We start from the raw sequence: 27,663 nt of genomic DNA, 5'->3' as shown, positions 1-27,663 counted from the left end.
GAATCCTGGACCTGCAGGTTTTTAGCATGTGAGCTGAGGTTATTAGAGAAAAGAAGGGATGTGCCACTACTAAAGAGGGGCTGTTTCCATCATTTCCTGTCTCACACTGCATCATTTTCTCTCTTCTTTGATCTGGTATTAATTCCACTTTGGTACAAACTTTGTAAAGATGGTGTAACTTTTTGAAGACATCTTCATACAGATCTCTTTCTGCCAGGGATCCAGCCCTAGAGGAATATTGAAATGTGTGGTGTTCTCTTGAAAGGCCTTGCTGTAGCAATAGCATTTTTGAGCCTTGTGTGTTTAGAATTCTCTTTCAGCAATCTGTATCACAGGAGATAAAAATACTTGCCATTCCAACACAAAGGACTACAGATGCAATTTTAGAAGCTCTGGTAAATATTGTCATTTTAACCAGAAGTTAGGCTGCAATGGAAATTGCTTTCTCAAATACGCATTCACAACAGAGTCAGTCATGAGTATGAAGTGTCCTCATGAACTAAACATTGCTGCATTTAGTGAAAAACTCATTTGAAGAGATTAAAATGAAGCACAGCTTTCTGCTACTAAGTGTTGTAAATTGTTAAGGTACTGCACAGAAAAAGTCATGATTAAGAGCATCCTGAAGCCAGCAGATACTTTCCTGTGCCTATAATTAACTTAGTTCCATCTGAGTAACTTCCTGCTAACATGCAGGATGTTTCAGCATAGAATACAGAAGTAGTTCTAGGGGGAGATATCTTCAACCTATTTACTAGGTGAGAGTTGGAGATCTGTCCGGTTTGGCAGCACATCTTACAGCTCTTCTTAAGATGGTCATATATAGTAGCAAAGGAGTTATTTCTCCATGGGGGCTGCACATGATCTTTCCAAACGGAATAAACCACAACTGCACTGTGCCTATGTGAATTAGTCACTGGTGGGAAAGTGTTATTCCTTATCTAAGCATAGGGTACAAGCTAGAAGAGCACAAGGATATCAGGAGCTGGATCCATCTGTAACAAAAGTGAGTGATAGTGAAGGACCATACAGAAAACTGTCTTTTCTGCTTCCATGTTCATGGTGTTTGTACAGCTCTTTTTATGCAGGAGGGAAGGAGCTACTGGTTTTGCCTGAAATTTGTAGCTGCATGGTGAGAACACAGCTAACACCTGATGGGTGGGAACACTATGATATGGGAATAAGGATTTGGACGATGGGAGATCATGAAGTGAGATACTAATATATATTTTTGTATAAAGTATGAAAAAAAGAGTAATATCCTGAAAGTGTTTCAAAATCTATAAACCTTAAGAGGTTAACACAGGCAGTCTTATCAGACTGTGGTTTCTCTTAGGTACATAAGATTATATGGGTGCCTGAAGCATCGGGACCACTCTTCCTTGAGTAGTGGCCCTTTATGCATATGTTCAGGTGGCACAGAGAGCATTTTTCAGCCCCACATTAGCTGCAGGGACTCATCCTCCATTTGTCCACATTTCGTTTCTGCAAATAGGTGTTAAAGAAGAAGAATGTGCTTTATGTACTTAATTTTTCCCGGTTTTTCAGCTGAAACAGTGTTTTGGTGTAAGATTAAGTGGATTTAGCTTTTGAATTTCACAGCTTGTGCCTTTGCTTTGTATTAACAACTTCAGAGCATGTAAGGAAGCTGTATATTTTATCTGGGTGTGAAGACTTTCTTAAGGTCATTGGAGAATTCATGCTTAAGAGTGAGCAAAGCACTTGCTGCATGGTTTCTGGTTTGTAAGTATTTGGGGTGTACAGGAAGCCCTGTCAGATGTTTCTTTAAGAAGCAAACAGTCATGGCTCTTTACCAAGATTGAAAATCTCAGTGTTGTAAAGAATTATACCTATGCTTTGACCCTTGAAAATCGGTAACCTCAGAAATAAGCAGTAATGTGGGGGCTATGTTCCTTTCCCTGGCTGGTTTGTTGCCATCCTGGGTTTAAGCAAGGTTCCGTGGTTTCCTGGGGAGATGTTATTGCTGTAGTCATCAGAGATCATCTCTCATGCAGTTGTCTAAATGAATTAAATGCATCCATGATCATGGATTCAGACTGAAATGCTGAAGATGGAAATGACATTTTACAGTCACTGGGTGCATTTTATCATCACTGAAAGCACTGATGGAAGAACTGAAGAAAATGTTGGGAATGGTATCAGGCAGCTGCAGCCATGCACACCCTGGCCTGGGCTGAGAGGGGAATTTTCAAAATACCCATAAAGCTGCTCAGACATCTGGGCTGTAAGGGAGTCTGAGAGAAGCTGGTGGGTTTCAAGGTATGTGGTAGTACTGCAAAATGTGCAATATAATATAAAATTATTTTAAATTGGGATGTACTTTGATATTTGGTCTTTATATACTTTCAAGTCCAATCAGCAAGAAAGGAGACTTAACCAGTAGAACAGATAGCAGCTAGTATCCCTTAGTCAGAACATCCTGGAACTTACAAGCTCTAAGGATGCAGTAAATCAAGATGTTGATGTATATCTATGCATATGTTGCCAACTTAGCAAAAGACTCAAGGTCCATGTATCCTTATAGTTGGTCTATCTTCATTATTATACCAAAAATCACTCCTACAGGTCAAAAAGACCCTGCACAGGTGAAGACCCTTCCCCTGAGCATGCACAGAAGTCAGCTGGGGTTATGTAACTTGTATGCAGATTACAACTAAGCCATAATGGAGGGGCTGCACTTGGAAGGTTATTGACACAGCTTCTGTGTATAAACCATAGAAACATAGAGATATTCTGAGTTGGAAGGGACTCATCAAGTCCAACTCCTGGCCCTGCACAGGACAACCCCAAGAGTCACACCATGGGCCTGAGAGCATTGTCCAAACGCTTCCTGAATTCTGTCAGCCTGGCTGCTGACAACTTCCCTGGACAGCCTGTTCCAGTGCCCAACCACCCTCTGAGGGAAGAAACGTTTTCTAATATTCAACCTCAACCTCCCCTGACTCAGCTTCATGCTGTTCCCTCTGGTCCTGTCACTGGTCACCAGAGTGAAGAGTTTAGTGCCTGCCCCCCCTCTTTCCCACAGGACGAACTTGTAACTGCAATGAGGTCTCCTCTCCCTCTCTTCTCCAGGCTGAACAAGCCAGGTGACCTCAGCCACTCCTCGTATTTCCTCGGCTCAAGGCCCTTCACAATCTTCGTTTCCCTCCTTTGGACGCTCTTTTAACAGCTTAATATCTTTCTTTTATAGTGGTGTCCAAAACTGCCCGCAGGGCTCGAGGTGAGGTCCCTTTCGGCGGCGCTGCTTTCCAGCCTCTCGTTCCCCAGTCTGTCCGTACATCTGGCAGCAGTTATTCACAACCCTTTCCCCCCTTATTTTCTATCAGAAAGCAGAGGGGGGGGGGTGGAGGGGGTGACTGCTGGGGGCTCTCCAGGAAGGTGCCACCCTCTAGGCTGCCCAGCGCTGCTCTCCGCCTCAGCGGGCCGGGCTGGCGCTGCCGCGGCGCCGTCGGGCAGGGCGGTTCCTGTGCCCGCTGTTACCGCCGCCCGCGGCGATGGGCGCGGCCGGAGCCGCCCCCGCGCGTCACGGCCCGGGCGGGCGGAGTGCAGCGGTGGAAGATGGCGGGCGCCGCCGGGCCGAGCTGAGCCGCGCTTTGGGCCGCCGCCTCCCTCCGTGTCAGACTCCGGCTGGGCCCGGGCAGCCGCCGTAGGGGCAGAGTGCCCCCGGCCGTGGGGTGAGTAGCGGCGGGAAGGCGGGGGGCGGGGGCCGGGCGGCGGGGGCCGGGCAGGGAAGGGAAGGGCAGGGGAAGGGCACGGGGCTGTGGGGGAGGCGGCGCTCCCGCTGCCAAACAAAGGGCGCCGCGGGGCCGCTCCCGGCGGGGGCCTGGAGGAGCGCTGGGCTCGGGCGATTCATGGCCGCCGTGGCTTGAGGGCCCGGTACACTCACGCCCCGGTCCCCTCTGTGCAGGGCCGCGGGTCGGGAGCAGCGGCGCGCCCGCTCCGCTCTGTCTCGGGGCTCCTGCGGCGGCGTGTGCGGGGCGGACCGGGCTCTGTGTGCGGGTGTCGGGGACAGCGCACCGTGGGTAAAGCGTTCCGCGGGTGCCGCGGGCATGGCCGGGAGTTCCTGTCACCCTTGTCCCGGGGGTGGAGGAGCCTCTTGTACCGTGTTTCTCTCCTGTCGACTCGGAAAGGTAGATAAGGGTTCGACCCGTCAGGAAAGTTTTTGGCATCTAATTTCCGAGGTAAACAGTAACAGAACGGTTGAGGTTGGGAGGGATCTCCCCAGGTCATCGGGTCTAACCCTTCTCCTCGAGTAGGGACAACAGGAGTGGATCACGCAGGATTGTGCCCAGAGGTTGTTCGTGTGTCTCCGGGGACGGAGAATCTGCAACCTTTCTGGGCAATCTGTGCCAGTGCTGGGTCACTCTCACAGTAACAAATGCAGAGAAGGGCAGCGAAGCTGGTGAAAGGTCTGAAGCACAAGTCCTATGAGGAGCGGCCGAGGGAGTGCTGGGGGTGGTCAGCCTGGAAAAAAAAGGAGGCTCAGGGGTGGCCTTATCACTCTACAACTGCCTGAAAGGAGGTTGTAGCCAAGTGGGGATCAGGCTCTTCTCCCAGGTAACAAGCGATAGCACAAGAGGATGTAGCCTCAGGCTGTGCCGGGGGAGGTTTAGGTTGAATATTAGGAAGAATTTCTTCACAGAAAGAGTTAGACAGTGGAATGGACTGCCCAGGGAGGTGCTGAAATCACTGACCCTGGAGGTGTTTAAGGAAAGACCACTTTGTTGACATCGTGGTGTTTGATCATAGGTTGGACTAAATGATCTCTCAGAGATCTTTTCCAGCTTAATTGATTCTGTGTTTCAGTTTCTGCCCATTGCTTCAGGTCCTGCCACAGGACATCACTGAAAGAGTAGCAAAATGTCTTAAAGGTAGTAGGGCTTTGCCACTTCTCATATATGCTTAAAAATTGGTTGGAAAAGCGATTTCCTCTCTATAACTTTTGGTAAAGGATTAATGGGAGGAACAATACAGTAATATGTCTTTTGCTGGAAAAGTGTTTCAGTCATTGCCGGATTAATTACCTGACACTCCTTCCCCCATCAAATAGTAAAGAAATTGAAAGAAAAATGGAAGATCTTTTTCTGAGATCAGAACATGTAAGAAAACCCATCCTTTTGTCTACTGGTTAGGCATCTATTCTTTGTTCTGCCACAGTGTTTATTTAAAATAAATTGGTTATTAGGAAATTAAAATCTGCTTGAAATTCTGTGTGACAACAGCTTACGAAATGGTGCCATATTAGTTTAAAGTTCTACATCACATCATTCACTTTTTTCTTAAGTGGAAACACTCTAAAAGTTAGATTTTTGTCATATAACTTGTGTCTATGACTAACAAACCCTCGGTTTTATCATACAGAGAAACGTGTTTGCCAAATGAGACTGTGTAAGATGACATTGCAGACTTTCTTGTGCTTTTGTGTATTTTATACAGGTTTTGACAATTGATTTGTGTTGGTTGGTATAATTTAAAAAACCCTATTAATATTGGTAACTGTTTGCTTCTGTTTGTATTTGTTTCTGTTTGCTTTCTTTTATTTGATGTATTTAAAGCCAGAAACAGTGATCTGTAGGACTGAGCATCTTGTATTTTGTTTTGGAATTGAACTTTGTCTTAGAATTCAGATGTTCTTAGCAATATGTTACTGTTCATTGACCATATTTAAATTTTGTCTTATAGGAGGACAGATTTCTCTGATCAGTATAAATTCTGTTATTAGATACTTCACGCTTTATTTTAACTCATTTTTTAACCAGGGTAGAACATAGGCATGTCTGATAGTTGCTATCAGCTGACAACCAGCCCTGTATTTTAAATATGGATTTACATCTTTTGAGTCTTTTGTATGTAATCCCCAGTTTCTTTCATTTTATTAAAACAAACAAAAAATCCGTCACTACCGTATTTGGAAATGGCTGTTGCCTTTTGTGCATAAGATAGAAAAGAAGGACTTGTGTATCTCCAATTTCCCCTACTTCTTACTGTGTGCAGTTATAATGGTTACAATAGAGACCTCCTTTTGTGCAAATTTTTTTTAGTTTTATTGGTTTTGGGTTTCAAAATAAGAATGTCTGTGTGTCTAGCTGTAGTTCACTTTTTGTGTCTTTTGATACTTTGAAGTTACACTATTTTGTTCTTTGTGATAAAGTAACAAAAAGTAAGGTAATTAAAAAAAATACTTCTCACCTGGATAACAGAAATGTGGTTGAGAGAAGTAGAATAAATGTTCCCAGATAAATAAGGAAAAGCAGAAATGCAGCATAAGGTCATTAGTCACACTGGAATTTCAGACACTGGAGAAGAGGTGTGGGTGTAGACTACTTATGGAAACTTAGATTTGTTGTTTCTCTCTGACTCTGAATACCATAAATTAATATTTTTAGAGGCTCATTTCAGCTGTTCTCAAAATTTGTTCTTTAAACAAAATGCTGGTTGACTCAGTCCCAACAGAAAGAATATTTTAAAATATTTGCCACTTAATGTGATGCCTGACTTGTGATCTCTTTGTGTTTAGGAAGGGATTACAATGAGGTGTTGTAAAGGCTGGGCAATGCTTGTTTTAGCAGCATTCTGTGTGGTGTGAGTAAAGGTGATGTTTCAGCATGTTTTTCATTTCTTTATGCCATCATAAAGCATGAAAACGTGAGAATATGAAACTGACTTGTTAGGTTTTTATAATAAATTTGATGTGTACAATTCTTGTGTTTCACATTTTTTTAATTCTAATTTGAAAAGATGGCGTTTGCAGTTCTTAAGGGTGAAATGCTCTGCATTTACACATTTGAGTTGTACGTGCTCAGATTTCAGCAGCACAGTAATTATCTCCTTTTACAGTTAGCTGAAAGATCTGCCGCAGTGATGCATGTTGGGAAGATAGCCTTTGTGTCTGGAAAAGGAAGGAAGGAAGCATTAAAAAGTAGGCAACAGTTTATTCATAGTATGATGAAAAGTATGAATTTAATGTCATTACTATCTTGACTTTCTTTTTTTTGTTTTCAATAGATATTCTCAGTAATGCTAGAGTTGTTGACCAGTTTTGATCCTTATTCAGAAAAGATCACTGTTTGCACAATAAAAAAAAATGGGGAAGAGCTATGTAAAAAATATGATAGTTTGAAAATTTAGTGAGTAATAATATTTGTTATGTAGTTAGGAACTGATAAGAGGTTCTGAGAATACATGAAACACCTGCAGATTTGAGTTATCAGGACCTCTGCTGTCAATATTGGTGCTGTTGAGAGGAATCATATTTTTTTAAATTGACAAATTTTTGCCGTCTTTCCTAAACAGTGATAATATTTGTCTGCATCAGCTCAGGATGTGAGAGTCTTACAAAAACAGGTTAATCCCTGTGCAAACATTGCCTTTGCCTGAGCATTTGTGCACTTTATAACTTTTCATAGTTCTTGGTGTGTTGTTAGTTTTATAAAATACCAGGATTTGCTGCCCAAGGGCATTGTGAGATTTCCAAGCTTGAAAGTTTGGATTATGAATGAAGAGCAGGTTTGTGCACTGGAAATTGGCTCACTTAGGTGGGAGAGAAAAATAATAGAATTAATCCTTATTGGAAAGGGGATTGGTTTCCAAGCGCAATCCTGGTTTGAACTGAAATTTTTGTTACAGATTGTGAAAATACTTCTGCTGTGTCAAAGAAAAAGTAAATGTGTTAATTGAGCAATTAAGGACCATTTATGTATAGGATGTTCTGGAATTATACTGGTTTTGCACTATATTTATGTAATTTGACAGGGATTAAGTTCTCATCTTTTAATTTGGTCAAGGGTAAGACATAGAGTTTTCTTTTCATTCCTGGGTTGTTTGAAAACTGAATATGTATTTCAGGAGCATTTTTCATCAGAAGGACCAGAATAGAATTACTTAGAATGAATTACAGCTAGAGACTGTTCCTCAGAATCTTGGTTCAGTTTTTATCATTATTTAAAAGAAATCTGAAGCATGGGAGGAAATCACACTTCAGTGACCAGCACCCATATGGACTTGGAGTACAGTGCCTAATTTTCATAACATAATAACATATATTTTGTTTAATAAAAAGGTGGACTGTGGCTGTGTTCAAGTGATGTTGACTTGCTGTCATGAGTGAATGTCTAATGAACAGACCCATTCAGGCTTGTTTCGGGCATGTTTTTTGTTCTTGGTGGGGAAAAAATAAAGCAAAGTTTCCAAAAATCTTAATACCACCCTTTTTTTATTTACCTTTGTTTCTGGAGTGGTGGGGAGTTTTTTGTTTGTTTGATGGTTTTTGTTGTTGTCCCTAAACTGTGCCTTCCCAAAGCCCTCCAGTGATGTTAATCTTTTGGATGCTCCAAGAAGCTTGCCTGAAAAAGGGCAAATAAAAGCATGAGGATATAAAGTGCATAATTATAATATTTGATTTTGTGATTCCTGTTTTTATAAAATAGACTGTTATTAATTCTAAGAAAGGCATATTATGTGACAGTGAAGCATAGGGGATAAGACATACTAATATTCTTGGAGATGGTTCACTGGTACAAATTTTTTATCATTTTATAAAAGTAATATATGGAGTTTCTAGACACATCGCTAGACATGTTCATTGGCATTGGGTGCTTTGCTGTTAGTCAGAGGTTTAAGTTGTCTCTAAGGATTCAGCTCTGCATGAAGGCAGAAGCTGCACTGTTGCCACCTGGAATTTCTGAAGCAGTATGCTTATCTACAGTGCAGCAGGGCTGCCTCTGCCCTCTGTCTGCTCATAGGGATCATCAAGGGAAGAATCTTACTTTGAGCAAAAAGCAATTCTGAGTACTTTCTTTCTTTTCACACTAGCTGAGGATTAATTGGTGAAATTTTGATGGCAACTGCAGAGTATAATTCATTTGGTGAGACATTTTTAGTCATGTTTTGGGGATGTTCTTAATGCAGTTTTCAATTTAATATTTGGTATGGAAAGTAGCATGGGTATTGAAGGTACAGCTGCAGGAGAGAAGCTGGGAGACTGCACAGGAAAAGCAGAAAATGCCTGTGGTGGCAGTGGAGCTAGAAGCAAATCACATTTCATGGATTTCTGTTGTCATATATAAAAACTAATGGGAGGAATACAGGTGCGTGTGAATATCTAATGTCATTTTAGGTGACTGAGAATATCTGAGACACCTGCATAGGGCTGTAAGATGCTGCTGTGGCCTGTAAGATGCTGCTGTTGGCTGTAAGGGAGGTGGGCTGTTCTGGACTGGTAGCTGGATGCCAGGCAAGATGCTAACTTTCCTGGTATTTTTGTGTCTGAAATGGCAGTAGGAGCCTGTGTATCCACCCTGAGTCAGTAAAATCTCTGTTTCTTTTCAAACCTTTCATTTTTTCGTGTGGTTTAGTGTTTTTTTTAAGTTTGCAACCTCTTAGTTGGCTCTTCCTCCTACTGAAGAAAATGAAGACAAATATAAAACACCACTGTTGTGCTGCTCACCCCCTTTGATGGTAATTTAACTGTACGGTAAACGTGACGAACCTTTTGTGTTCTTAGTTTATTTATAGCTTTCTTGTGGGACAGACTGGCAGCAGTGCCTACGAAAACTGCTGCTGGGCTTTACAGGTTGAATCTAGATTTTTTTTTTTACTGGTTTTAGATGTAAGTTTTAAACAATGTCTGTAGTTTCTTTTGTCATTAGACATTCATGTGCACCTGAATTGTATTTGCACGTACCCAGAGCTGCTGTCATCTTAACTGAGGTGTTAGCTGGCACTGGTGTTTTGAACAAGGCATTTCTGTATGTGGGTCGCGTGGTGGCTGCAGTGCTGTAGGTGAGCTCAGGCTGTATCTAATAAACTGTGACAGTGCTGTGTATGACTATATATACTCAACTGGTAAAGGAGAAAGGATGGTGTTATACTGTTACCGACTATGTCAGCAATTGAAAGTGGAACTGGATAATTTTATTTAAATTTCTAAATCTAAACTAACTTCTCTGTGCTAAGCATGGTGAAGTTCCTGCTGTCTTCCTCTCATCTCTTTTTGTTCCACTTCAGTTGGAAGTGCAGAAAAATTCCCTGGCTGCTTTGATTTGAGAACAAAAGTAAGAACATTTGCCTGGGAAAGCCACTAGTCTTTGGCTTCTCCCTGGGAGAGAATAGCCTAAGCAGTAGGCTTTAGCTGATACTAAACTGGAGGTTTTCCTCTGCTATTAGAAGAGAAAGCCAGAGAGCGTGATCATGTCAGCCACTGGTGAGGAGAAAGGTGTGTAGGGGTGGTGGAGCCTTGTATTTAACCCCATGACCTGTTCTGCATCTAGTGAAACTAAATTTAGGTGCAGTGAGTGACTCCGCTTCTGTCGCTGTGTATGTATAAATTTGGCACTGTAATACTACTGGTGCTCCGAACTTACTGGGCACAACTTTTTAGGAAGTCTGAAATGGTTGTTAGTGGTCTGCCTTAAGAAAGAAAAACCTTTGCTGTCTTGCATATTAGAGGTTAAAAACATAATCAGTTAACAGAAGCCATGTTAAGTTTGACTAGCAAGTAACAATGTGCCATCACATGCAGGCATGTCTGCATAAAGTTGGTGATAACTGATTTAGTAAATGGCGTTTCTCAGAGTTCCATATGGCTGCAATTTAGATAGAATCACTGTATTTTGTAATGCTGATTAGTCTCAATGCTCTGCTTATGCACATAAAGGATAAGGGTTATATTGTAAATAGTACATATAAAGTATGTAACATATACAAATATTCCTGTGATGCTGTATATACAGAAACTACTATGCATTCCATTTAGAATATTTATTTAGACAACACATAACAGCTAAAAGAATTCCAGTAATTTTCTAAGAACTAGAAAGAGTTAAGACTTTTCATGGGAATGTAGTGCATTTTAATGCACGTCTCCACAGTGTTTTGTTGAGGAGAATGGCAGGTGTTTGTACCCCACCAATAATTTATTAGCATATACAATTCATGCTTTCTAATGTCATACCTATTACTTATGCTTTGCTGGTTTTTTTTCCTTTCCTGAAATACAGGTAAGCTTTATTATCTAGAGGCATTTTAAATACTGTGTGAAGATGGCAAGTCTGATGAGTCAGAGTCTGTTGACCTACGTAGAAGAAGGAAATGTTCCTGCTCTGAAAGCGCTTCTAGAGAAATGCAGGGATGTCGATGAGAGAAATGAGGTAAGATGATTTTTGAAAAGGTCAGTTTCACATTGCAGCTTGTTAGTTACAGAATGAATCATTAGTGAGAATCCACTGGTTATTTAATATACAAATTTCAGTTTTGTTTTTAAGTGATTGCTTATCTTTGCATAACCTGAACACTGTATTCGGTCTCTGTCAGCACCTCAAGCATCTTTCATAGTATTTGCTTTCTAGAATGTTCTTCTGAGCTGGAAAATGCAGCTCCATCCTTACTTTGTAAATGGAGTTTATACCTGTATTTCTGTGGCTAAGAATTGGTTCTTAGTTCACAGATGCAACTGCATGTGCCCTGTTTGTTTTGGGGTGAGACCTGGTATGATGATAATCCCTGCCTCACATCCTCGTTTTCAGTCAAGATACTTTGTTATACAGTCCAAATAAGAGCATATATTGCAACTTACATGAGCATGTGCTCATCTAGATGAAAAAATATGTATCTACAGGTTACCAGGAGTACACGGAAGTATTGATACACAGTAGGGAGTTTATATGAGAATTATTCAGAATCTGTTATTTTGATCAGTTTTTCAAATCTGCATAAGATGGAAAGAATATTTTTTTGGAAAGAAGTCCAATGGCGTATGTTACTCAAACTCAAAAAGCATCATGCAGATGTGAAAACAATGTACAGAATTCAGCCTTACTGTAGTTAGCAGATCTGGTTTCAATTAAGATAGCTTTCTTTCCTTGTTGGCACATTCGTTCCATGCTTTGTATGCACATACACGGAGGTATTTGAGATGGGAGACTTTTTAAGTTTCAGAGCATACACATTAACCTCACCACCTGGCATGTAGCATATGTGAGAAGGGGAATATCTGTTCCCTCTGCTGGCAATTCCTTTCAACAACATGGCTGAAATCAGACAGTTCATGTTGATTTTATCAAGTGTCACTGCCTTCACCTTCTTTTCAAAAGTTTTCTTCACTTATTGGTGGGACTAAATGTAGTCTTGGGTTTCATTAACTGCCTTTGCAGAGATCATTTCCCTGATACCTATTGTTTTCAGTCTTCTGATCTATTGCATTGGAGAAAGTAATTTCTGCAGACAGACGTGTGTGGTTTACATCAGTTTTAAACCCCTTACAGGGACAGTCCATATGTATAATGATAGGAGTTTTGTTTAAATGCTAGCTCTTCCTTGGAATTCAGTGGCTTTGAGTGCAATTCAGTTTCCAGTTTTGGACCTGCCAAGTCATCTTTTCTTCTTGGGTAAAAAGAAAATACCAAAAGGAGAGTGCCTTTGGAGATCTAAAAAGATTGCTGGCAAGCCAAGGTTTGCTGATGCCAGGACCTCCCAGGCTGCAGTGACTTGTCCAATGGTAGGATCACCCACATTGTTTCCAATCATTTTTATCTTGACTGTGGCCAGTTGCCAGAAAAGCTGGGATGTCCCAGTCAGTTTGTGTATGGATGGTTTTGTTCATTAACACCATCAGTTTCAGTTAAGGAGGGGAGGGCTCAGCCTCTCTGCCTTTTCCTTGCTCATCATTCCGTTTGTGTGATTTCTTCTTTCTCATACCAGACACATGAATTAACAGCTAATGATAGATTCTTGCCTTGGGTGATAGACTTTGATCCTAACAGCCTCTGCTTTCCCTTGATGGTGCTTTCTTTCTGCTCTTGGTACTGAAGGAGCTTCTGCATGTTCAATTCTGAATCTTCTGTTCTCTCACAGACTGCAAGAATGCTAATCTGTAAGGCGACACCACTAATTGATTTCCCTATAAAGATACAGGTGTGCTGCTTTATAATTTGGTCATTCCAATACTTAGACTGAGTTGTGATGTACATATAGACAGTACTTGATGTGCGTGTGAGAAATATGGGTATTTAGTTGTTGTGGAGTGTCTAGACTCATTGGCAACTTTTGAGAACTAATCTGGATAGCACAGATGTGGTAATTATCTTCTGTTTCTGTGTTGGTGAAATCTTTGTGATGGCTGCTAAAACATTATAACATTCTACTTACATTTGAGAGTCTTCTAACAAAAAGGGAGGGATGTTTTCAGTACCCCTGTAGAAAATTTTACATCTGTCTCAGAAAACCAAAGCCAGTCTGCAGCTGTCTGGCACTTCTAGCAGGAGGGAATAATTTTACCATCCACAGCCTCTTCTTTCCCAGACATACTTTTATTTGGATTGTGTTATCCGCTTGTGGAAGACACTCAGACTGATAACAGTAGTAACTGTTCGAAGGAGGTGAGAAGAATGGTCAGGCTAAAATAGGGGGTTTTGTGTGTATTGGTAAAGCACTGCTTGGAAGGCATCCCTGGGGATTATCTAGTCCTGTGTCCTGGGGTGAGTTGGTTGGAGCCAGCTGGAGTTGCCTGTGTCTGGCGCAGGGCAGTCCCAGCTTCTCTTCACAAAGATTAAGTGCAGTTTCCTCTGGGTATCACGAGACACCTGTACTCAGTACGGTAGGTTCCTGTGTGCCCAGCCTGTCAGTGTCCCTGTGGATGGCAGCACAAGCATCTGGTGCATCAGCCTCCAACTTAGTCCAGGCTGCAAAGGTGCTGCAGGAGCACTCTGTCTGCTTGCCCCAGTCCTTAATAAAGGGCTTAAATAAGATCCCAGTATCGATTCCCTGCACTAGTGACTGGCCTCCAGCTGGACTTTGTACTGCTGATCCCAGTGCTCTGAGCCCAGCACTGCAGCCAGTTTCAGTCCTCCTCTCTGTCCATTTGTCTAGCCTGTACTTCATTAGTGTCTGTGGTTGTTGTGGGAGACAGTGTTGAAATCCTTACTGGATATGGCATAAACAACGTCTCAGCTCTTCATCCACTGACCGGTGATGTCATCACAGAAGGCAGAGTGGTCAGTCATGATTTCTGAAATCACTTGGCATGTGTATCCCCAACTTATTAGCTTGCATATATTAAAGAGCAAAAGTTATGACTGTTTTCTCCTTCAAAGAGAGCTGATCTTTTCTAAAAAGTAGTGGTTTATTTTCTCTTGATTTTTTGAGCATTTTAATTAATTTTTTAATGACGAGACCTAAAAATTACTTCTTGTTAATACAAAATATACTTTAGGATCTAAAAGCAACAGTGTCCTTTTGAATGTATACAATGTACAGTTATAACAACATAAACTTACATGAGAGCATAATTTTTCTTTGTGAAAAATTGTATTATAGATGTAATTAGATGGGCAACAGCTGATGGGCCAAAAAGTGTTTTTGAAAGAATCCATGCATTTCTCTAATTTTGTGTGTGTAAAGAGCAGAAAGAGTCATCATATATTGTTATTAATTGTAGTATTAATTGTGTCAGTTATGAAGATTAGTGATACTACTGTATTGTGATTCTGCATTCATTTTTATTCTTTCCAGGGTAATTGCTGGTATATAGCTCCTAACATGTAGCTTTTGCATTATTTAGAGACTAGATAATCTGAGTTTTCTGGATGGTAGAGAGAAAAAATAGAAGCCAGGTCAGGAAAAATTCTTTTAATTTATTAAACTTGTTGTAATTAATAAATTTACTGTAAAATTTAGCAAGTTTTACTTTTCATCATGCAGAGCAATTGTATCTCAGAAATTTGCTGACGCGAAAGTAGTCTGATGGAAGGGTGACAGATTCTGACTTTTATAACACTTCTGAAGGCAAATAAACCAGGTTTTCTATCTTTCATCTTCCCTGAGATGAGACTGTCTGCTAAGAATCCATGTTGCAGGGGACAGGAGTGATGTCTGTATTTCTTATGCTGTCAGATGAAAGTGGGGTGTAGAAACTGACTATTTTTTCCAAGGCTTTAGCAGCTGTTCCTCTGAATCAGTGTGCATGTTTTAATGGCCATTGTGGTTCCTAAGGTAGACTTCTTTCTTTATTATTTTTTTAAATGTGACTGAGTTGCTCCAGGTTGTAAAGATGTAACTCGTATTGGAGATGTGTTCAGCAAGCAAATCATTCAGAAAGGTAGCTATTTAATAATGTAACTTTTTTCTTTTCATAGCCCTTTTTAATGTCTGAAATGTTTGGGGTTTTTTGTGTTTGTTTTATAATCTCCTGTGGGACAGGGTTTTATACCATGTTCTCCATTTTTATTGCAAGAATGCTGTGTGGTTTAAACAGCAGTCTTAATTACAACTTCTCACTGGCAGTTAAAAATGGAAACAACATTGCCCTGTAGGTTCTGGGTTTTTATTGTGTGGGTATGTGTGTCATTTTTATCACTTCCCAATGCATCTATTTTCCTGTCACTTGGATTTCAGAATGGCCAGACTCCACTTATGTTGGCTGCTGAGCAAGGCAATTTAGAAATTGTCCAGGAGCTTCTCAAGAAGGGAGCTAATTGCAACTTGGAAGATGCAGTAAGTATTAGTGCTTTATGTGGTGGTATGTAACAGTGGAGGAGCAAGAAATTACAAGGGGCAGGCAAAGAAAGGGAATTTAGGTTAGTGTTGAGCTCAGGAGGGAAAAAAGCAGGTGGGAAATGATGACATGTAAGAGAAATTTTATTCAAAATTGCTTAGATTTTTATTTCTCTGGATCCTCATGAGGAGTAGGGGTATCCCTCAGACATTTAAAACATCTTGATCTCTGCTGAATCTTGCTGCCGTTTCTTCTGGGAAATTAGGATAGAGAAATACAGCATCAGAGATGAAGTCCAAGTGGTTTTGCTCATCTTAGTGTTGTTGAGGTATGTCAGTGGGTTGGATTTTTGTTCATTTGTTTGGGGTTTTTTCATTTGGTTTTGGTGTTTTTCCAGTAAATACATAGGGAGAATTTAGGTTTAAGGTTGATTTCAGGTGAAAGCCAGAACAGTGGCAGAGAGGCGTTTCAAATTTATGAATTGTCTTCGTGCCTCAGCAAAAGAGGTTGACTCCTGATGAAAGATGCCCAAAGCAAGTGAATGGGACAGAGATATTGTTAGAAAGTTTTGAAAGGTCTGTATATTCCAGTGAAGAGTGATAAACAGGAAAAGGATATTGCTCGGGTTTGGTTTTTTTTTTACTTCTGCACTTAGTTTAAGTGTAGCAGTATGGACATTCAGGAAAGGTCTGCTATGGAATCTGTCACCTAAAAAAACCAAAGCAACAAAACCCAACGAAGTCTCTATTGTTTTGAGACATTTTATTATAATTGCTATAAATGCCACAGTTTCTATATTTCTAGGAAGGATAGCTACCTTATAAACTGTTGCTATATTTTATAAGTGTGTGGCATATAAAAAATCAGCCCACACTTGGATGTGCTTTGAGCAGTGGGGGGAAAATAAGCATAATGCAAGGGAAAATACATCTTCCCGAAGTGATCAGAAATGTGAAAAGCTGTGGTCCAGATTACTCTGCATATCAGTCCCTTGGGTGCTGTCACACACTATGTGGAGACCCACTGCCAGTGTTTTCTGTGGTCTTGGTTATCATGTTGTTCCCTCTCAGCAGTTTGCAGTGTCTTAAACTCATTCCCTAATCCTTTGGAGGTGCTGCTTTCTCCATATATTTATTAAGATAACCTGCAGTGAACTGAGGAGTGGAAAGAGATAGATATTGGGTAGGAGAGCTCTTAATTGGAGCTGAGATTTGGAGTAGTTGCTCTGTATTTCCATGTGTGTAACTGGAGCACTGTGAGTTTATTAGTACTTTTTTTTTTTTAAAGGACAGCTATTTTAAGGGCTTCTGTATTTCCATATGTTGTGGATTAAGCATTTGAAAAACAAGGTTACTTGTATTGAAATATTGAATATTACTTTATAACATTTTTTCTTTCTTCCTAGGATAACTGGACAGCTCTTATTTCAGCAGCTAAAGAAGGACATGCAGCTATTGTAGCAGAGCTGCTCAATTACAATGTCAGTTTGGAGCATCGGGATTTGGTATGTGTTGTCCTAGAGTAAAAATCAAATAGAAAAACAGTTTTGTGAATTGGAGATTTTCAATTCCATAAAATTAAGGAAAGATCTTTCCTTTTTACATTTTGTACTCATTGTGACTGAAATGGAAAAGAATATATAGTTAGATATTGTTTTTTACACTTGTAAAATGATTGCTTTAGTGTTAATAAAGGCATCTGGTTTACTAGGGCTGCTTTTTCCCCCTTAACTTGCTTTGGAAAAAAGCTAAACTGAAGAGCAGTTTGATTTTTGGGTGTGTTTTGTGTGGGTGAGATTTTCTTGCAGGAAGAGGGTTGGTTTGGGGTTTTTTTGTTGGGGTTTTTTTTGGGTAGTAGTGGCTTTGTTTTTTTAAGTATTCTGGTAAAATAAAAGTTGTCTTTCCCAGAAGATACCTGTCCGTATTTACTTTTTCCCTGGGGTAGCCGTGATTGTTCATACAGCAGTCCTTGTTTTCATTCATCTTGCCAAATTTTTAAGTGGAAAAGTGGACGCTTCAGTCCAGCCTATCTAAAGAGTTACAAAAGCTGCTGACACCATTCTAAGGGTAGATGGCTCTGAAGAGCTGTAAACTGTCTCCATTGACAGAAGATGAAATTAGGTACCTGCAAGGCCTAATTTTGTTCTGCTTAAGTTAGAGTGTGGAAAACCACTATGGGTGAGTTCAAGTGCTTCCTTTAATTTAAGTTCTGCTCTGTCTGAAGCCTGGAGCATCTTCACTAACCAAGATTTTTCATTTAACATTTAGCAGATTCACATGGCCCAAGTGCTTGATTTCTAGACCTCTGTCAGTCAGAGGGATCTTTCACATCTCCAAAAGTGTATTATAAAGAAATAAATACAAATTGTGCTTACATTTATTGGAGGCATACTGTTATTTTAAAATTAAATTTGTTTACGTGACCTTTCAAATGCCTTAGGCAGTGAAACTTCATTGTTTCCTAGTTTACAAACTTAAATGAACACACCAGTGTAGTTTGAAATTAATTGCTCTTATCTCTGTTACAGAAATCAAAAGTAAACTTTTCGTATTAATTGAGTTGGATTCTAGACTTTGTTTTAAGATTGTGGTATGTTTCTTGGGCTTTTTTTTTTAGTCTAGTGGTTGAATTTGTGTGCATTTGAAATCTGAATTCAGTATTCAGCAACATTAAGGACATGATGTTTTCCCAAGTTTTGCAGGAGCTTATTATTTATTCTACATAAATAGAATTACAACATTATGTGGTCAATCCTTATTATATTTTGGATTTGTAGAATAGTCTTAGGAGAAATACAAAATGAAATAAAAGTTATTAGTTAGATTTCTAAGTGTTTTTCAGTTTTTACATTTCTTTGACTTGTGCTTGCCAGGGAGGATGGACTGCCCTGATGTGGGCATCATACAAAGGCCGTACTGAAGTGGCTAAACTGCTGCTTGAGAAAGGAGCAAATCCAAACATCACAGGAATGGTAAGGTTTGGTCTTAAACGCCGCTGCCTCCCAAGTGTTTGAAGTCCTGAACTATACACTCATCTTATTATCTTGATTAAACATAGTGCATTTTTTGCAGTATGACATTAATCACTGTACTTTATATAGGGCTTGCTTTAATAATCTGTGTGATTGCCACTGGCTTTCTTATTAATTTTGAATTTTTTTAATTGAAGCAAATGAGTGTATGGCTCATACTAAGATTGAAATTATCAGGAGAGGAAATAATAGAAAAGATAACTAGTGTATCTAATGTTACTTGTTTAACAACTGTCATTTTTCTGCATCTTTAGAAGTTAATGGAGTGACTAATGTGTGCAATTTAGATACCATAATTTGCTTTAATTGTTTCATAATAGTTTAGAATATATGAACATATACCACTCATGTTGAAGAAGAAAAAAACCCTAAGATTTTGAGATTCAGTTTATTTTATAAGTGTTTTCTACAAAAGCATAGGCACTGAACAAATTGTTTATACTGTCAGTTCTCTGGTGTTTGAGGCAGTGAACAATGAAGGAAGAACCCCAGTGGCCAGAACAACCTTTGTGATGGTTGATTTTCTCTGGTTCACATATGCAGTGTCTGTGTGCATGGCACAACTCCTCTGCAGTCCTGATTGGTTAGGGATATTGCATAGCTGTCTGTTGCTTCCTTTCTGCCTTACAAATGTTCCTATTAAGATGACAGTGTGAATTTACAAACCTTGTTTAAAGAGTTATGAATCAAAACTGATTCAGAAGAGTGGACATCTTCCTAGATAGCATCTAGGCAATGTACTAGGTAACAAGTACTGATAATGTAGTTGGATTTATTTCTGTATATTCATTCTTCTATGGATTTAACTTCTCTTGAGACTTGTTTTGTTGATGTAAAATAATTAAAATATGTAAGACAATAATTATTTATTTGTTTTTTAATTCTAAGCAATACAGTGTTTATCCAATTATTTGGGCAGCAGGACGGGGCCACTCAGATATAGTCCATCTCTTACTGCAGCATGGAGCTAAAGTGAACTGCTCTGACAAAGTAAGCTATACCTATATAACATTTAATTTCTGTAGTGTTTGATAAATTTCTTTTAAAAGGAATTCTTTGAGTTCTTGATCAGAAAAGCACTTGCTGTTATATTTTGCCCATGAGATTAGAATTAGTATGCTAGAGTAAGTTGTTATTCTTGAAAGAGGTTTTTCCATAGTGTGCTCAAGATGTTGTGAACATATTTCTATTTTCTGAGCTATTGGAGAGCTTGCTATCCTAGGTTGTATGGAAAAAGAATTCTTACAGCTGCCACCTAGAAAAGAAAAGTTGAAGTGTCTTTTCAAATGCTTGTGTTAATTCATGAGACCAAATTATGTCTTTGTAAAAACTAAAGCAATAAAGTATGGGGTAAATGCTAGATTGTATGGGATACTAAATACAGAGAGCAGTATGATAAAATGTTGTGGATGTTTTTTCAGTATGGAACCACCCCACTGGTTTGGGCAGCAAGGAAAGGTCATTTGGAATGTGTGAAATACCTGCTGCAGATGGGAGCTGATGTTGATCAAGAAGGAGCTGTAAGTAACTGTGCATTTTCCAGTGATAAGTACATCTGTGTGACCTGCTTTTTTTTTTTTTTTTTTAATAATAAAAATACCAAGAAGTACATGAAACAAGATGAAATGTTGGTGTTGGAGTGTGTTGCTTTCCAGCTCTTTGCAGACTGCATGTGAGAGTTACTGAAATTTATTTGTTCCTTTCAATAAAACTCTGATGTGCCTAGGGAGTTTTATTGACAGTGGACACACTGATATCTTAAGTGTAAATTTCAATGAACATAAATTAATTTAGGTAATTGTTATCTGAAGGTTAACACTGTCAAAATTCATTCAGTATCCAAGCCTGATACATCAAATAGCTTATTCCTCAGTGCTATTTGAAAAGTAAATCAAATACAAAGCATCTCTTGAAAATAATAATGGTGACTGAACCTTTTCAGAAATTGGATTTTTTTCAGAAGTTTCAGCTGCATAATGTTTTTAAGTAAAACAGATTACATTTAAATTGCTTGTCAAAAAAAAATCCATTAAAAGTTAAGTGGAAAATTAGGAAAACTTTTGGTATTCATATGATTATTTCTGAAGTTTTTCAAAAATTCTCTTTGTGAACAGTATTGGTAGACCTGGGTGCTCTGATAATACTATGACAAGAAAATTATTTTATCATATGTGTGGCATTCAGGAGATGGAATAAACTGATCCGAACTATACTTTTTGCATTTGAAGTGTTCTCTACTATTACTCTTAGTTTATGTCTTTGTTTTTAAAAAGCATGTTTTTTGGTGCACTTTAAAACACAAAACTGAAGTAGCATTTGAATGATTAAGAGCGTGATGTCAGTGAGTGGTCTCTTGTTATTTGAACTGCTGATATAATGATATATCCACTGTACAATAAAATCTGTTGGTTTTATTTAAAGAATTCTATGACTGCACTTATTGTAGCAGTAAAGGGTGGTTATACTGACTCCGTAAAAGAAATACTGAAAAGGAACCCAAATGTAAACCTGACAGATAAAGATGGAAATACAGCTTTGATGATTGCGTCAAAGGAGGGACATACTGAAATTGTGCAGGATCTTCTTGATGCTGGAACTTATGTGAACATTCCTGATAGAGTGAGTCAATTTTCATCATAATTGTCATTTTATATATAGATAATATATGTTTAAGTACCAGTGTATGTAGATCTGTAAATATGTGATTTTTCTTGCTTTCTAATTTTTCTGCCATCTAGGGGTATTTTTATGTGTTGCTATTTTACAAGTATGTTAAGTGGTAAATACCACAGAAACTGCTCTTTTTCTTTGAGATTCTTGAATTGAGAACATAGGGCATTTGTCATATCTGTAACACAAGACTAGTACTGAGCTAATCTGTAGGTTTGGGGCAGGGTAGTGCTGTTAAAACTGTAAACCATGGATTCTACAAAAAAGAATATTTAATTCAGCATGTACCTTTATCTTTTACAATGTAACTTTTTACTAGAAAACTTGCATATATGAGAGGAAGACTTCAGCTCTGGGTTAAGAGATGTAAATGTGGCGCTGTGTACCTGACCTAATGTAATGTGCATTACTCAGTAGAGATGTGACATGAGCAGTGCCCAGAGTGTGAATCTGCTTGCTGGCAGCTCAGGATTTTATTTGGTTGCTTATACAGGTGCTTTGGACTGTCTGCAGTGCCCTCTTGATAGTCAGGTGTTTCTGAAGTGTCAGAGACAGGTCAAGCACTGCAGCCTTGAGGCTATAGTTGGTTAGATACCTAAACATAGATGCCTCTATCAAGGTCAGTAACTTAGTTCAGAGTGGTAATAAGTTTTTGAGGCTGCATTCCAAATCCTTAAGTTGGATTGCTTGGGACTGCAGAGAATAGAGGAAAGCCTCCTAATATTTGCCTCTTAAATTTAAAAGGATTTTTGGATGTATTGTCCTGTATTTCAAGAGTCAGTGCATGTCTTAGATGGCAGTGTACTGAGCTAGAGTGTTGTATGTAACAAAAAATTTGACCTCAGGCATATATCAAAGCAAAACTTCAAAAATATTTAAGAAAATACATTGCAATCCTTCTTAGCACCTCTTCTGCCACAATGTTCTACAGCAGTCTGCATTTCTGTGCTTTTAGGAAGGATAAACTACTGCTTTCACCACAGCTGACTGCATTCCAAAAATACACCTAACAATGAGTTCTCTTAGATTCAGATGCTAGAGTAGGTTTTGATAAAGAAAATTTCTTGGTTTGCAGCCAAGTACGTAATGACTGATTGATGGGACATTTCCTACTGCTGAGCTCTCTGAGCTCCACACCTGTGATTTTGCTATACTTTTATTTTTTTTTCCTGTTTCATCATAGAAGGAGTACTAGGCAATTTCAGGAGTATAAGGTAATTTCTGAAATTCTGGCATGTACTTAAGTGTGTTAAAATCAGAATCCTTGAGCACAACTGTAACTTTTATGTGTATACAACTCCATTTAACACACCAAAATATTTTTTCTTTTGATCTGAGATGAAATCAGTCTTTCGCTTTTTTTCTTTCTAACAGCATAGTGTATGTAAGCAAGATAGCAGTCAAATCTGCACAAAGGCATAAATTTATTCTAAATTCATGAAGAGCTTTTGTCAGCTGTGAAATGTCTCACGGGGACACACAATATTCCAAGGAGTTTATTAATATGACCGGTCTTCCTATGAATAGAAAACAACTGGGGTTTTTTCATATTTATTACTAATTTATGCTGAGTTCTTGTAGAAGTGGTTTAATCTAGACCTATTTCAGAGTGTTTGTTTTCCTGAACAATTTCATCTCTTTGAAAAAAAAATGTTCAGAATTTTTTCTATTTTATACCCATTTTTTCAGAGATACAAAAAATAGTTCTGTATTTCTTTTTAATGAGTGGAGATTATTAATGTAAAATATGTATAGTGTATGTAATTCGTTCTCTGTTGCACTTCTTTTTGATAAATCATAATAATTCCTGTTCAATATTCTTTCACAATTTTTTTAGAGTGGAGATACAGTGTTAATTGGGGCTGTTAGAGGTGGTCACGTTGAAATTGTGAGGGCCCTGCTCCATAAATACGCTGACATAGATATCAGAGGTCAGGTAAGTAAATGTTAAACTTCTTCTTAAATCGGATGTGAACCTGAATGCCAAATGTTTATACTGTGTTCCTGAGAACAGCGCTTTAAAATTTGGTCTGTCTGCTCTGTAGGAAACTCAAATTCCATCAAACAGTAAAATACATCACATTGCTGGGCAGGTTTTAAGATATAACGTGCATGTAATTATGATGGCTTGTTAAACACAGTTTTTTCAGTTAATTTGTATAATTGTTGAAAAGCAAAAGTTGTAAACTGCATTTACTTTATCTGCACTACTGAACAGATTTAAAATAATGACATACTTTGAAGACAGTTGATACAATGATTTTAGTGATACTTTAAATATAATACCCATGAAATGTGATGCACCTGAGATTATATCTGTTGTCACAGTGGTTGTCACCGTGCTTGGTTGTTTCTTGTCTTCTTCACTAACTTTCTGTGTTGCTTTCTGTTAAACATTGTCAATGATTTCCATGTTTTCTACCTACCCCTTCTTTCTTTTCTGTCCTTCGATTAAGGTTTTATTTTTACTCTTCCAGTGGAAGCTCTCTTACTCAGCATGGTACTTGTTTTTATTGTTACATTCAACTTGCTTTCTTTTGCTTGAAGCTGTTTAAATTGCTCTGCTTTGTGGGCACACATGTTCTCCCAAGTTTGAACACAAAACTAACTAGGCAATGAGAGCTGCAAAGGGTCAGTGCCTGCTCCTGGTGCAGAGCCTCTCTGAGAAGCCAACAAGTTCTTATTTTTAAGTAAAAGTAGCATTTGGATCTCTTCCTCTAACCTGCCAGTGGCAACCCATGTGTCTGAGCTTTCTTGCTGACATAGGTCTGAAAAACTGAAGCTTTTCAACATCTTGATGTGACTGAGGCAGTACAGAAACAGCAAGAGAATGCAACCTCTTAGGTAGCAGGGAAGCTTGTGACTTCTGGCAGTGTGAGGTTGCCTGACTAGCAATTTGCGGTGGTTGATCTGTGGAATACTTCTGTGGCCTTACAGGAGGCACAGCAGGAGTCAGTACCATCAGAGGAAGGTTCTAGCTCTGCACTTCAGATCATAGTTTAGGACCAGCAGTATCAAAACTGGAGATGAGCACTACTTCCCTGCTGGGAGTAACTTCCCTGCTGTCTGGCATTGCAGCACCTGCCTGCCAGCCAGACCTATTCTGGGGAGATGTGTTGACTGCCCAAATTTGTGATGTTTCAGAAAGATTGCTGAGCCTTGTCCAGCCTTCCAGCAGCGGTGTTCCTTGCTGATCATTCATTCTTATTAGCCAGCGGATACCTTCAGCAGATAAAACATGACTGTAGGGCACTTGAGAGTGAGTGCCCAGGCAGGTGAGGGCTCAGGTGGTGTTTTCCTTAGCCCTTCTGGGAGGGGGAAGGACCCAGCTGGGACCACCTGGCAGACCTGTGCCTGGCTGTGTAGCTGATCTACAGCTCAGGCTGATGCCTTGGAAACCAGCTCACTGAAGGACAGAGAGGATGAAACCCAAGTGGTTGGAGAGGAAAGAAATCCTAGTGACCAGGCCTGTTAAACTGCTGAGGAAAGCTTTAAACTCAGTTTGCTGTGAAGCCTAAGAGTGGAAGAGAAAGAGCTGCAAATGAAAGAAGCAAGCAAGGTAGAAGTGCTAGGGGCACTTTGACATTGCTATGCTTAGAAGCAGATGTGCATTCAGAGGCTTTTCTTAAATGTCTCTACACAAATGTGCATCAAACAGAAAGAGTCAGTCACTAGGCTGCAAAGTGATTGCAGGTGTGAAGACTTTCTGGGATAGCACACATCAGTGGGGGGAAATAAGGATGACAGAAGCAGATTTGCAGCTATGAACCATCCCCCAGGTTTATTGATAAGATACCTGGCTGATCAACTTTCTGGTTTTTTGTGTTGACTTTCTTGTCCATCTGCTTTTACAGCTTTCCAGCTTGCAGGGCTTCTGAAAAAAATAGTTGTTTTATTTCATTAGGTAATTTCTGTATTTGAGTTAGAACTGAATACTTACATGTAGTTTTGGAAGCTTTTTCAAGACAGGTTCAGTCTGCTTGGATTGCTAAAGCTGTTAATATATTTCACAAAGGTTTCCAAAATAGATTTATATTCCCTAGCCAGGTTTGCATCCTCCCCCCTAAATTCTACTGTTGTGCCAGTTAGGTTTGCTGACCTTTCCCTTTGCCTTGAGTTGTGCTAAAAATTGCTGTGTTATATGCTGTTTTCAATATATAGTGGTTGTACTTTACATGCAGTTTTTGAAATTAATCCAGCTGAATGAAAACACTGTTAATGTTTAATACTCTTCTTTTTTAGGATAATAAAACTGCTTTATATTGGGCAGTTGAGAAAGGAAATGCTACAATGGTGAGGGATATCTTGCAATGCAATCCTGATACTGAGACGTGTACCAAGGTAACAATTAGAATTTTAATTTAATTGCTTTTTTTAATATCTGTTCTTTTCTCAACTCCTATGTGATGTGAAGATCATACTAAAATCAGTTTTTGTGAACTGTTGGTACCTTGCACACTGTTAAAAAAAAAAAATTCTGAAATGAGGATTCTCAGCAATAGTAATGTTCCCTTGTTGATAAATATGATTTGCTATTAAATCCTTGGTAGCAGGGAACATTTGGATTCTTTATCTCAGCATCACTGACATGACCAGCAGTAAGGAGTAAAGAGCAGGTGCTGCTGGAAATTGAGGAAAGAGGTTTCTGATATGACTTCAGGCCTGTGCAGCAGTAAGGAAAAAAAAAAAGGAAGTAGTTGGCACAGCATTGAAGTCTCTTTGAATATCTTGTATTATATCTGAATTTTGTCTTTCTCTATTTGACACTGTTACTGACAGAAGTGTATTTTGTTCTTTGATGACAATCAATCTAGAAAACTGGGTCTGGGATACTTTTTCACAAACATAGGTGCTAAAGTATTGCTACTTACACAGTAGCATGTTTAATTAAGATCATCTTAAAAGTTTTGGATTTAATTTGTTTCCCAAACTATTTTTTTCATGGTTTTGGGTATACAGAGATCTTTATATTAGTCCTACAATTTCATTTTAGGATGGAGAAACACCGCTTATAAAGGCAACCAAGATGAGAAATATTGAAATAGTAGAGCTTCTTCTGGATAAAGGAGCTAAGGTCTCTGCTGTAGACAAGGTAAAGAGCATTGTTTGTTTACTTCAGTATATTTAATCATTTTAGTTTTGCAGCAGGATTTTTGCAGCTAATACAGAGAGTTTCCCATATGCTTAATAATTAAATAGACCATAATACTTATGTGCTTAGTCTCCCATATGTTTAATAATTAAATAGTTGAGAATACTTAAGTGTAAATTTGTTTCCACCATTAATATATTGTTGGGTTTTGTTTTGTTTTGTATTAGGGTGCTCTTAGTAACTTGAAAAAAAAATCCAGGTGAGAAATAAAAATTTCATGGATAAGACAACGAGTTCTTAATACACTTGAAGAAGAGTACAGAGAATGGTTGTTATTTGTCGCTAATGTTAGTTTTTGATTATTAGACATTAAATTAAAGGATGCCAAGGACAAATAAACTGGTTATTGCTGTCTTCTTATGCATTACCTACTTTGACCGCAAATCTTTTAAATATAGGAACATTTATGTGATGCTTTTTTAATATCTTACTAATTTATTTAGGGCAAGTAAGTAATAATGTTGATTTGATGCAATAAGAAAGCTTTTACTGGGATGTTTTTTTGAGAAGTCTGAGCAGACATTGAAACAATTCTAACAAGCAGTGTCTCTGCTCCAAACAAGTCTCTTGAGTTTGCCAGTAGACGTTTGTTTTTACATCGAGACTACAGTTTCCATGAACTTTAAAATGTTAATATAAACATTTAAGAAAGAAGACAGTGTCTGAGGTTTAGCATTCTAAAACTGCTTTTTCACATGTCTTCTCTGAAACATTTGTAATGCTCTTTCAAGGGGAAACTGCTTACTGTAAGGGACTGATGCTTTTGAGAATGCCTTAAGATTTATTTCAAGGAAATAATGCACGTGAAACTGTGCTGAACACATGGTCTGTCCATAATCCTAGGAATTCATGGTAGATATTACTAGTTTTCACTTAATTGCAGAAAGGAGATACTCCACTTCACATTGCTATTCGTGGAAGAAGCCGTAAACTTGCTGAATTACTCTTAAGAAATCCAAAAGATGGTCGATTGCTTTATAGACCCAACAAAACAGGAGAAACCCCTTACAATATTGACTGTAGCCACCAGAAGAGTATTTTGACACAGATATTTGGTGCCAGTAAGTATTTCTTTTTTTTAATCACTCATATATTGAGAATCCAGTTTATTCAGTTATGTATTGAAAAGTGGCTACAGGTTTTTTAACGTTGCACCTAATGGGAAGGCTTAAAAATAATCAGTTGGCAAAAAAACCCATCACTCTAAAAGCCTGGCAAAGGTCAAATATACCATTTATTTTGGCTTTAGATGTTGGATACTATGTGGCTTCTGTTGATCACTTAGTTTTTATTTGGATCTTG

At 38.9% G+C, this 27,663-nt stretch overlaps 1 protein-coding gene across 2 annotated transcripts in view; it reads left to right on the top strand.

The window, feature by feature from the left end:
- The first annotated feature begins 3,556 nt into the window (after positions 1 to 3,556).
- Positions 3,557 to 27,663, top strand: part of KIDINS220 (kinase D interacting substrate 220) — a 76,124-nt gene continuing 52,017 nt past the window's right edge. For both annotated transcript variants that reach the window (XM_082303275.1, XM_082303274.1), the window contains exons 1-12: positions 3,557 to 3,695; positions 11,019 to 11,168; positions 15,409 to 15,507; positions 16,914 to 17,012; positions 18,381 to 18,479; positions 19,428 to 19,529; positions 19,961 to 20,059; positions 20,961 to 21,158; positions 23,047 to 23,145; positions 25,452 to 25,550; positions 26,203 to 26,301; positions 27,245 to 27,422. In XM_082303275.1, the coding sequence (XP_082159401.1) occupies positions 11,061 to 11,168; positions 15,409 to 15,507; positions 16,914 to 17,012; positions 18,381 to 18,479; positions 19,428 to 19,529; positions 19,961 to 20,059; positions 20,961 to 21,158; positions 23,047 to 23,145; positions 25,452 to 25,550; positions 26,203 to 26,301; positions 27,245 to 27,422 (1,279 nt within the window). In that variant the 5' untranslated portion in view covers positions 3,557 to 3,695; positions 11,019 to 11,060. The remainder of the gene's footprint in view (positions 3,696 to 11,018; positions 11,169 to 15,408; positions 15,508 to 16,913; positions 17,013 to 18,380; positions 18,480 to 19,427; positions 19,530 to 19,960; positions 20,060 to 20,960; positions 21,159 to 23,046; positions 23,146 to 25,451; positions 25,551 to 26,202; positions 26,302 to 27,244; positions 27,423 to 27,663) is intronic.

Source organism: Coloeus monedula, assembly GCF_965178545.1.
Source record: "Coloeus monedula genome assembly, chromosome: 2".
NCBI lineage: Eukaryota > Metazoa > Chordata > Aves > Passeriformes > Corvidae > Coloeus > Coloeus monedula.
Note: the sequence above shows the minus strand (reverse complement) of the source record. Positions and strands in the feature narration are given on the sequence as shown.